The following is a 12,645-nucleotide window of genomic DNA, read 5'->3' on the forward strand; positions in this document are numbered from 1 at the left end:
TTTCCCCATCATAGTTACACAGGCCAATGAGAAACTGTCTTATTAGCTCACAGAGGGTGTCTAAATTCTGGGCCAAGATGGCGAATCATAAACACAGCTCAGAATGTTAAGGGCAATGTTATACTCACTCTGGATGTCTTCTCTGGAACACAGGAGAAGGTAGAGCTTTCATCACAATAGACTACAGTGTATCATGTAACAAAACCAGATGCCATGCAGTCTTTGGCCCTATTCTGTAAACAGCAATGATGAGATTCAAACATTTCTCCTGCTGTGACCCTATAGTTTTACTCTTGAAATTCTTGAAGCTACTTGTCCAAGTTCCATATCATGAAGTCACTTGTGCATTGTGCATACCATAAAAGCAATTTGTCATTATTTTGAATAACCAGTATGTGCTTGGGCAGATGTCTGCTGTTTTACATGATCAAATGCATTATGCAGGTTCTCTGTTGAATAGTCCTTCCCTCCAAAACATCTATAGGCATAGGTTCATTACATGCAAAAGTGCTGCACCAGTTCTCATATGTAATCTTTCAAGTAAAGTAGACAGTAAATATGAATCCTGTCTGATGTCCTACCCAGTGGCAGAGCATTTTGACTATCTTGTGCAAATGACACAGGACATGCTCATTCTGATGCCACTGAAATGTTGGTAGAGCTAGTTTCTTTTGAGACATGAGCATTTTGATCAAGTGACATGCTTTTGCAAGTAATCCATTGGTGCAGTTTGTTTCGAGAAATATACTGTTGTGCAAACGTTAATAATTATTCTAGAAATGCCCAAAGCGACTGAGAATAATTGGCAACGTCAATTGTGTGAATTATTACTGCTGGGGCCTTCTCAAATATTACAATGTGTTATATGTTGTCAATTTTATACAGTACGGTTTTACTCCATCAGTTAATGTTTGATAGTGTCTAATATCCTAAACATCAGGACAACCCAAAATATTTGACCCAATCGTCCTGGCGGGTCTGTTTTCGTGTGTAGCTTTGCCAATAAACGGTCGACTTTGCCAATAAAAGGGCGTAATCTTTCAGCTGTGCAAAACTCTGCCTTGTCCTCAAAACATGGACTTGTCTTTGTGACTTAGACAAAACCTGAGAAGTCAGTCATCAAGAGCCAAGACATCTCTTGATAAATTATCTCTCTCTCTCTCTCTCTCTCTCTCTCTCTCTCTCTCTCTCTCTCTCTCTCTCTTTTCAAACAGTAAATGCACAGGCAAATGTTCACTGTGTAGCCAATAACGGAAAGAAGTGTGTCCAATATTCTGTACAATTTAGCCTTACTTCGTTCAGTAGGCTATGTCTCTATATGTCTCTATATTCTCTATTCCCAATTCATTTTAAAAAATAAAAAAAATACTTTGACCAACAGCCTAAAAGGACTTACATAAAGATCGCTAAAATATAGGCTACCAAATAGCATCGAACATTCTTGCCCACTACATCCGAAATAAGAGTGTGGCTGTAATCTATAGCCAAAGCATAATTTAATTTTAAAATATGTAACTATAGGCCTAGGCAGGCAAGGCAGTATGTGTTTCGAAAGCTGATTGGATAAACCCACTTAACATTATTCTGTTTTCTGCGCTTGTATTATAGAATATAGACAGAACTAATATGTGCATGCTGGCTGTATGCTGTGCCCTAATGTCTTGGAGACATGGAGAAACTAAATGCGCAGCGCATCAGCGCAATGGAATGATGTCCAAATTGTTTCTTTGCGCTCAGGAAACTCGTCTTCAGTTAAGACTGTAGAGGGAGCTGGAGCGTCAGGTGGTCCATGCTGGGGTTATATGTCATGGTGTGTGGGGTAAGGGTTGAAAGCAATCAGAGAGGACCAGTTCGCAGATATGAAAATAGTTAGGGTTAGCCCCAACACCGGCGCCATACAAACAAATTGAGCTAGCATTCGTGTTACAAAATCAGCCACATTGTTTGCTATTGATTGCTATTGATAAAGAAACGTCCACAGAGAAATAATTCTGAGATATCTAACGGTGTTAAGCTGTAGGATATAGACTAACTTATCCCAAAAATGAGAATAGGAATGAAACATGTTGCAACATTTTTAATAACAAAAATATAAAGCTTTCACAGATTCTTTTATACAAGTTATTTGTATTTGCCTATGAACAAACCCATTTAAACATGAATTTACATATTGTGTAGGCTCAAGACACATCATATTAAAAAACATTTAATTTGTTGTTGCCCGCCGGGCATGCTTGCAATTTCAAGATTAGCTTTTTTTCGGAATCTCTGAGGTAGGCCTAACAACGATTAGTCTACCGAGTACTAACCTTCTTGATTAAATCAGGAAAAAATCCATCTAAAAATTCTGCAATAGAATATCAACAAAAAAATAGCAAACGCGTATGCAGGATTTTTCATTTAGGCTACACATTTAAGTTTGATATTTTCAAAGGCACAATGTTGTTTGGGGATGGCCTATAATATAACGGTAATACCTTTAATTTCAGGGTGCAATCTCTCATCATTTTGTATTGACAAGTCAGGCCCCCACAGAATAGAACAGTGTTATTTGTGTGAAAAAGTGGTTTTAAAATATGGAAGTCGGTTACACCACACAGACTCGATGGGTAAATAAACATTTGACATAACTCATCTTTTCCCATTTCAATCGCTTCATAAAATGCTTTGCTCATTCATTTTCCACAAATGGTATGCTACTGAAATAATAATAAAAAATAAACAATAAAAAATAAATTAATCAAAATCCCATTGAATCCCATTATTTTACTTAAGAACTCATTGAGCAGTGAAGCATTCATACACATTCAAAACAGTCCATCAATCCAGTGGGAAATCTAACTGTGATCCTTTTCGTCTCTATGTCTGAATAAGAGGTTTTTATTCAAAGAAACCTGTTTTGCAAGTTCAAGATAGTGGTCGTTTAAAGCAATGTGATGCGATGAAAACGCCAGTTTTGTCCAGTTTGGAAGTTTCGCGACTGCACAGGAGAGGGGTTTCTGTGGAGCTAGGACCGGGTGGGTAACAAGTGCAGATGTCCTGTTCAGATGTGGAGACTTTCGAGGGTTGTCCGGCATGGTTGCAGTTTCAGCCAAAGACCAAATCTTTGGTTTTTGTGGAGGATTGGGGTTAGTGTGAAGTGGTTCATTGTTAGCTTTACTTTTATCGCTGGACTGAGTAACATTGGGCTGAGCCACACGATTGCTCTCTTGCTTGTCCGCGACCATGCAAATATTTTTGCTCTCTTTCATCGGATGGTCAATGAATCTTGCGTCATGTCTGGGTATATCCTCATTAGCGTCGGATAACTCAGAATCGCTTTTATCAGCAAGTTTCCTTTCAGAATGGACATCCTCCTGATAATCTGAATCGTCCTTATTTTCTACTTTCTCTGTGTCAATATTTTCCAAGTCAATTTCCTCGTCGTCCTCTTTATCTCCTTCACCGTCGTTATCGCTTGCATATCCATTCTCCTCCTCATCGGTTCTACTCTTTGGAACCCAGGTCATTTTATTCTCCTTCTTGAGTCTCCTTCTGGCGTTGGCAAACCAGGTAGACACTTGAGTGAGAGTCATTTTAGTGATAATGGCCAGCATAATTTTTTCGCCTTTTGTTGGGTACGGATTCTTTCTGTGTTCACTCAACCAGGCCTTCAGTGTACTGGTGCTCTCCCGCGTGGCATTTTTGGGTCTGTTCGGATCGCCAAACTGACACTGGCCGTATGGGTAGAACGGCGATGGGTGATGAGAAAGTCCGGGGTGTTGCATGCCAGGAGCTTCCTTGAGTTCATAATGAGCGCCCTTTGGAAGTTAGAGGGGGACAGAAAAATGAGAAAAACTGCGTTGTCACACACATCTTAGAAACTCACATTAAGTGCTTAATCGTAGCTCATTAAAAACATATTCGCATTAATTCATCATAGTAGGGTATTTGTTTTATACGAACTCGAACAGAACAGAGGCCTCTGTAAATAACAATTAAACCTTGCCATGCCCAATAAAAGTTTGCTATTGAAACATAGCCTACTTTGCACGTTTAGTGTACTTCCATCGCAACTCTTAAATCGGTGAGCAAAATATAGTGGTGCCAAAAATACTACTCCAACATAAATTAGGTTACTACCTCTTGGAGAAACAAAAAATATTTTGAGTTAGGCCTATTCTTACTGACTTAGTTTTAAGAATAGAAAATAGTCGACTTACCAGCTGATTTAAAAGAGCAATGTCTGATGAATACGGAAGAAAAGCGCCGTATCCTTGTGTGGCCGCGAAAGGTGCTCCGTACATCGTGGATAACACATTGGACAGGGTGCCGGACGGACTAAACTCCGCTCCAGCTCGGCCGTTTACTACGCCGTGGCGCTCGGAAGAGCACGGTGGTCCTATATACTGATATGCCAGCTGGGGAAGGGACATGGTCACACCATAGGCTGCAGCCACCGCAAAGAGTCCAGAATCTCCCTTGACAAAGTGATCCAATTTACAGCAGTTAAGTAAAACGGCAACGTCTGTCTCTGAGAGCGATATGAAGAGCTTTCCCTTTGCACTCTCCTCCCTGACTTTGCAATTGATCTGCCTACTTGGGGGTCAGGTCGTCGCAGATTGCCTCAGATGAGAGCGTTTGGTGTGAGTGACATTTCTGTTCCACACGAAACTCCTCCTCTTTTTCTCAAAGCCACACACTCGCACCACAACCCCCACCTCTGTTTGTTCTTCTGTTGCATATACTTGTGCTTTTGCATGTAATATGGCCAAAAATGAATGTGTTTTGTGCAGGTATACTAATGCACAACTTTATGTTTATGTTTTGACAGTGATTTTGCATTTGAGTAGGAATGCTCAATTGAATGTCCATAGTGCATGTCCTGATCAGTTTAACTGAACCGAATTTAGTTTTAGAGCGCACAATTGTTATGTAGGCTATATCAATTGCTATTGCCGAGTTTTCCAAGGGTGCGTGTGAATATGTCAGTTGTGGCGATATGGTTGAATTCTTGTTCCCTTTAATAGAAAAGGGGGAAAGAAAGTGGTTCATCACAGCCAGGACTACCAGACTGTTGGTCGCCTGGTCCACATGCTAGCCCCTAAATGAGTATTCAAAAATGCTAAAGCCTGATGCAACACCAGTTTAGACAGGAATACATTTGAAGTTGAGAGCAGCACTCTTGTGGTGTTAGACAACAGTGGGGTGAACAGCCCTATACACAGTCCTCTTAATCTCCCCCAGTCAGGGTTCAGAAAAAGGCACACACAGACTCAGTAACTTCAGGCATTACAGAGTATAGCAAGGAGGGGGAACCAGTGTCAGACCACAGTGTAATTTGCTTGGAGGACTGAGGTTTAAGTCTTGGTTTGGTACTTTATTTAAGTGTTCCCCTAGAGCTCATCAATTCAGTTGGTGATTTGTACGTATTTCACATAACTCAATGTAAATATGTAGCAAAATTGTCACATTCAACACAGTGTAACATTGATTAATTCAAGTTCACTGCTGCATTGTGGCTGTAAGGTGTAACCTCATATGAACTTACAATAAAATGGTTTCCATGGGGTTTCTGGACATCAATCTTTTAGACTCACTTAATACTTTAGATTAGGCCTATGTATTTTGAGAAGAATACAAAAGCAGAAAAATAATATCTGCTTGATAATCTGTAAATGTGTCTCTCATTTTCACCAGAATCAATACGCTCCTTTTAATCAGAAGAAAGCGTCCCGTTAGAACACTCCAAATGGATAGTTTCACAGCCAGTTAGCCTTAAGTAATAGATCTGCTCAGTGAAGCTGAAGAGACGGCTCATTTTCAGCCCCTCCTCCCCCTCTCCCCGGCCCAGATTACCTCTGTTAAATAAATGAAACAGACTGTTTGCACAGGAGCTCTACAGTGAGCTGCAGAAGTGGATGAATCCATTTTCCCTTAATGTAAACATGAACGTTGCAGCTGTGCTGAGGGGTTACAGGTTAATGAGATGCGTACTCAGCTCAGTCACTTGTTTTGTTTTCCTGTGAAGTTCAGATAAGTGGCTGACCAATGAAGCTTGTTATTACAGTATTACGGAGACCTGCCTGATCTGTATATAAATCTCACCATCCAATTACAAGAGGCAATAATTCTGCACTCAAGCTGGTAATGAGGTCTAATGCCTTTGCTTTTGCTAAACCCCTTCGGATGTTGGTGCGATCAGATGTTAGGTTTGTAATTAGACGGGCAGAAAATCATTATTTCGTGTTCAAATACAAAATGAGGTTGGTGGGAAGTTAATTTCTCCATGCTCTGTGAAGCATGGACAAGAATTTAATGATTTAATTACAACTTCAAGTTCTTTGGATGAGACAAATGGAAGTAAAGGCTTTTCTCCCACATGTCCATAAAGGCAGCAATATTCAGCAGTTTAGATACAAGTTGAAACATATGGGACAGGAATAAAATGTCTAAAATGAAACAATAACATCTCTACATTTCTAAAACAGTAACATCACCAAGACACAAAACACAGTATCATTTAAACAATTATCCTCAGGTCAGACGCAAAGACAGGAAAAAGGAATCCAGAAACAAACTGTAATGGTCTGCATTTGTTTTGAGTTGTGGAGACAAGTAATGACCACGGTTTTACCAAATTCAACAAAACATTGGTTTGGCCAAAACATTCAGCTCCTGTAGACATGAATTCAGCTATGTTAACCAACTGTTTAGTGTCTGCAGTCTGCTTCCCTGGACTCATGAATGTTGTATCTAGTGTGCTGTGCCACTGAGGACACATATCCCTAGATGAGCTATTAAGACAATCCCCTGAAAATGTCCAACACAACACACACTCTTGTCTATGGAAAAGAGTTATCTCATCGCTACACTTGGACAAAATAATAATATGAAGCACTGAAAAGTTTATACTCTGGAGGGTTCCCTGTAGAACGTCCTCTCCTTAAACTCTTGAGGTTTGCTAAAGATGGTTTCCTAATGATTTAAGATGATAGCTCAAGAAGACAGAGGAAAAAGTCAAAGTTGGAAACGTTTGTGAGAAGGTCATACTGTACTGACAAGATTGTGGAGATCATATAAGAAATCATTTATAATATGAAATTGTATGCATACATCTCATTGGTTCATATGAATATATTAAATAGGGTAAATGAAAATATAGCCTTTGGTTAAGGTGACTGAAGATGCACATCATATAGCCTAACTGTATCACATGTAGATTTGCTCAGCACACTTGCCAACTATTATTAAATTTCAATACAAAGACATATTGCAGTTGAAGACCATCTTGCATTAGGGACTTACTCAGAGGGTATCACAGATAAATGTTTAAGATTTCATAGAATAATGAAAAAACTGTAGAATGGATAAAGAGTGATGCAATATTTTCAGCTAAAATTTCCAGACCTTTGTCCTTAAAACGGTTTCTGGTTGAGCCTATTGACACTAAATGAAAACATTTTTTTTTCTCTCACTTTCTCCATTACTGTTCTATGCCTGGTGCCTATGTCCCGATTTCTTTCTTCTATATTTTTCATTTCCACATTCCTTTATCATAATATTCGTAAATATGAATAAGAGTTAGCTCATGCTTCCTTTTCAATAGGGTTTAGGTTTATTGACTCCACTCTTTGGGCCTGTCTTCCAACTCCACAATCCAAAACTATTAATATTTATATGTTGTTTATTGATTTAAAGGCATTGCATGAATGCAGCAGTTATGCCAAATATTATTAAAGATGTTGATAAGTTTCTCCGAAGAGGTACACTTGAGTGGAAGCATTTTGCTAGCCTTGGTGATCTGTGAAATCCAATTTAATACAAAGCAGACTTATTTACAGTGAGTCAGGAGATAAGCAGACCTGAATGCCTTCTGTCTGAAGCTATTAGAGATGCAGGTGCATGATTTTTATTCCTTTGTGATGGGAATGAACTTTCACAGAAAGAGGCAAAATTGTTCTATCCTCAGGCAAAGTGTCTGCATATTGTGTGTTTTATATGCTAATTGTTACAGATATCTGAAGTGTACTGGCCCGTGATTTGAGAATATAATAACGTATAAGAAAGTGGAAGTTTTTTGCATGAAAAGATCCGAGAATTTGATGGAGCAAAACATATGAGTCCACACAAGAATCGAATAAACGTTGAGATGTGAAGTGAAATCCGTGAAGCCAAACACACCTGCAGCACGTGCAGTGTGTGTGAACAGACAGTGTGGCGGCGAGCTCTATGGGTCTGCATGGCCCCTCTGCTCTAGCAGGCCAGCTGAATCATGATCAAGGCCCATAATGACCACATTAAGCTTCACTTTATTATGATCTGTCTCCAGACGCAGGTAGCAGCAGACAGTGATATGAGAACCCTCAGTGCATTTACATACAAATTGAAGATTTTATATTTATTTATTATTATTAATCATCCCGGTAGCAGCGCTTCAACAACACGGCGTCAGCCCTTAACCACATTTTGGTGACATTTCTGGCCGGCATTAGCATGACAGGGCAAGCAGGGGATAATGTACCAATGATTACTTTTTCCATTGAGAGCTCAGATGCTTTCATTTTTCCTGTCATCTTGAATGAGTGTTAAGAGGGGCTGTGGGGGGGGGGGGCTGGCGCTGGGCTTGGGGGGGGTGCGCTGGCGAGCGTGCCCAGTGTGCTGGGGGAGTTGGGAACAGTGATGGTCATATTAAACAACCATTAGCGGCCAGGCCCACATCTATTACAACATGCCGCCTCCTCGGAATCTATTCGCCGCGTCCCAGCGCTCAGCCGCTGCTCATTTCAGCCACAATCAGCAGCCCTTCAGTCCTCCCGCTCCTCCTGCAGAATGCATTGCGATGGTAATTTTGTGACTGTTGAGATAAAGAGTGTTAACAAGCGCTTAATTGAAATGTACAATAAATAGTGTGCTGTGCTGTGCTGTGCTGGGCTGTGGCGTGGTGTCCTCTCTCCGGTGTGGAGCGCGGGTGGAGGGAGACTCCATCTCTCTGGCCAGCTGCTCTCCTGCTCATTTCCAGATTAATTGCTTTCCTGCCCGCTGCAGGTTGGGCTTGCTCTCTGGCAGACCACACAATAACAGCCATTTGTCTTCCTGCTCAACCAGTCCTCACAGGGAAACCATCATCTTCCAGCGAAGTCCCCACTACCAATAATTGTGATGTCTTTTTGACTACAGGCTCCCAAGACCGGGAATGGAACCTGTTTTAACAGCAATATTAGCTGTGGGATCTGTTTTCCATGCATACTATTTATACTACCTCCTACACACACACACACACACACACACGCACACGCACACGCACACGCACACGCACACACACATGCGCGCACACGCGCACACACCTGATAGCAAGTGTCTGACAGTATTTGTGGTGAGGGGATGCAGTCCACAGAGAGTTTTCAGAAGACACATGTGACAAGGCCTCCATGTTCGTTAATAAGATAATCCAGCCCCTCTGCTGGGGAGTCTCCAAACAGTGGGGACAACGGATTACTCTAAGGTCAGCTAAATGACACAAGACACAAGATGGTTGGAAAAGCCAACGGCAGCTGACTCTAGCTGTAGATCCACCTGTGTATAACAGGTTCATATTGTTCACATGGTCAATGTTTGTTTTACCTGGATGTAAGCTATTATTTGAGATTTATTTCTATTTAAAGAATCAGCATACCAGCAACATTTATGTGTTTCTGCCAGAATGGAATTAGCTTATCGTGTGTGGATAGTTAAGTGTTTATTCGGTCATAAATGAAGTTGCATTTGCTGAAATATCAGTGGCTGTTAACAGAATATATGAGGTGTTTTGTGTGCATAGGCCATACTGCTAGGTCAAAGAGAGCACATAAGATGAGACAGTATTATTGACCCAGATGTTGATCCTGCAGTTGTCAATGTCACTTTATTTCAATTTGAAAACCATTCTCCCCCATCCTCAATAAACAAGCATCCTTTTTATAGGGATTTATATTGGTTGTGCCCTTGGTCCTGTTGGCATTAATGCATTTAGATTAACATGAGTGGTGTAGCATCCGTTATTTCTTCCACTGACATGATGCTCTAACTGATAAGACTGAGTGTTGTAAATGGTAGTTTTTGCAAGGAAAAAGTTACACTTTAAATATCTGTTAACAAGCATTACTGCAGCAAAAACAGACATGGTCACTTACACCATTATTAACACAGAACTTCTGTAGCCTGTGCTCTTAACATGGTCACTGAACAGATAATATGTATTCCAGCTCTAAGGCAGCGTTTTTCTCTTTATCTGAGATGTGGAATTAGATATTGTGTGGCACATTAGTTCCACTCTATCTTATCTTTGTCTTTGTGATACTCCAGCGTGAGTGCAGCCTTACTGGGAAGCATGACGGATGGCTCTGAATCAGGGCTATGAGGAGCCTTGCCGTTTCCACTGCTACACAAGTTATTCTTTTTGGCACAGTGCACTGCGTTTCTATGACAGGGGCAGCCCAAAAACCTGGGGTTCTTCTGCTGAACGCTCCCCATTATTTTCCATTTGTCAGGCTGAATGTGTCGGCCCATGCTTCTGGGGAGCTAAGACTGGCTAATCCCATTAGCAGCTCCCCAGCATCAGTGAAGAGGAGGGTTGGATCTCAACCAGCCTCCACCAAAAGAGCAGTTAGCACCCAAGCATACTCCTTGCTTAACTGGGTTTAGCCTCCGCACAATAGCTATGTAATTTCAGGTTTTTGTTGAGCTGAAATCCAATCACATACATGACTGGTAGATTACAGAACAACACAGCAGAAGAGAAAGAGTGAAGGACTGAGGAGTGCTGTGCGTCTCACTGAAGCAGCAGCACTTAACTCAGGCACCACTGATGTGCAGTGTTAACTACGGCAGCAGATTAGCTATTCATTGTCATCTCTTCTCAAGTGCCTGAGATGCCAAATAGGAGGTGGCTGGGATTTACCAAAGCCTATGACAATGTGCTATCTACATAAATAGTTAAATAGGTTAAGCAAGCAATCATATTTTATGATGGGAAACTTGCCTTTCAGTGGCACCAAGAGACATTTGAGTTATGATATGGCACTAGTACTCTGTATTTGGATATCTGGCGGCACAGTCATCAGGAGTTGGGGCGACACAAAAGAGCCTGCCACATGAACGTGTACAAATGCAACACTGTGTATTTAGTACTGTAAACTGTAAGAACATAGCCACCATATCAACCACAGCACACGACCCCAGCATCCCCACAGCCCTCCATGGTGAGCGTCTCCCCTCACCTCTATATGAGTCTATATGGAGGGAATCGGCTGCTTAGCGGTAAGAGGATTTCCAACTGGCCAGCTGATGAAACGCTCCTGTCTGCAGAGACATTATCCGCTCTTTCACCTTGAGGAAATACTTCTGAGGGGACTGATCAACTCTCAACTCTGGTCATTAGATAGTGGAGTTCCTGTGAGGCTTCTACACGACATGTCTACATATTAATACACAACTCTTGGGATTTTAGTTCACATTCATTGCCTTGCATTGGCATGACCTTTGTATACAATGTAATATCATTGCTGAATCAGATGAGAAATATCTAGGACATAATAACCACACTAAACGTTGTTGTGGTGAATTTGATATTGCATTTTGTCTTTGGTTACACAGTGTTTGGTATCACTGTGTTCCGTTGGTCACAAAACTGAGCAATTTGAACTTCACAAATTAGATTACAAATGAGCTTTCCAGCCACAAATGTGTACTGTAGCATTTTCCTCGGGTTTTGACTATTTTTTCCTCGGGTTTTGACTATTGAATATTTACATTACCCATTGTATTATGCATTACAATTTATTATATTCATTCATTAGTCATCAGTCTTTATACATATCTATATTGAGATACACTAATGTGGAATAAAATGTGGATTTTGAAATACAATCTGTCCCTTGATTCCTTGTTGTGATAACAGCCCTACAGATAATCCTCCTTCAGGTGCACTGTAACATGTATTATGAGGTTGGCTGTAATTCGATGTTTTCTAAGATAATAGACAAGCACATCAACATTTCCCTTGGACCTTTGGAGCACCACGATGATCTATCAGTGAAGACATACATTTCTATTGGCCTTAGGGATTATACTGAGTCTTTATTTGGCTGATGATTGTGGATGATTTATATTTGAAGCTTTCCTCTTACAGAACAAACTGTCAGTTTCAGTGGTTTTGAATAATAAATATGGATAATAAATAATGCAGGAGCTCTTTTGAGAAATGGAGGAAATGGATATCTGCATAACAAGGAGCAGAGGGGAACATGCTGAAACTGATATGGACCATTTGGAGTCTAACGCTTTCCCATTGTTTTACAGCCCTTAGAAGAAGAACTGTGCAGCTAAGATACTGTATGCTGAATATCCATATCATGTCACTTCTGCTTTAGAGAATTGCAAGTAAAATTCTTGCTACTGCCACATGAAACACATTATTTTCAACTGACATTCACACCACATAAGCACACACACACACACACACACACACACACACACACACACACGGACACACACACACACACACACACACACACACACACACACACACACACACACACACACACACACACACACACCTCTCTCCCACCACTTCTCAGAACACTCACTTCAACAGAATCATTTCTCAGTCTCCGTGTGTGTGTGTGC

At 40.8% G+C, this 12,645-nt stretch overlaps 1 protein-coding gene across 1 annotated transcript; it reads right to left on the bottom strand.

Moving 5' to 3' along the window:
- Nucleotides 1-2,068: 2,068 nt before the first annotated feature.
- Nucleotides 2,069-4,558, bottom strand: LOC134094058 (iroquois-class homeodomain protein irx-3-like). The gene is made up of 2 exons (XM_062547439.1): nt 4,203-4,558; nt 2,069-3,800 (listed from the first exon to the last, which is right to left on the bottom strand). Exons 1-2 carry the CDS (start codon nt 4,413-4,415, stop codon nt 2,838-2,840), a joined length of 1,176 nt encoding a protein of 391 aa, XP_062403423.1. The 5' UTR covers nt 4,416-4,558; the 3' UTR covers nt 2,069-2,837.
- Between the last annotated feature and the right edge of the window lie 8,087 nt (nt 4,559-12,645).

This window comes from Sardina pilchardus, chromosome 10 (genome assembly GCF_963854185.1).
Source record: "Sardina pilchardus chromosome 10, fSarPil1.1, whole genome shotgun sequence".
Classification (NCBI taxonomy): Eukaryota; Metazoa; Chordata; class Actinopteri; order Clupeiformes; family Clupeidae; genus Sardina; species Sardina pilchardus.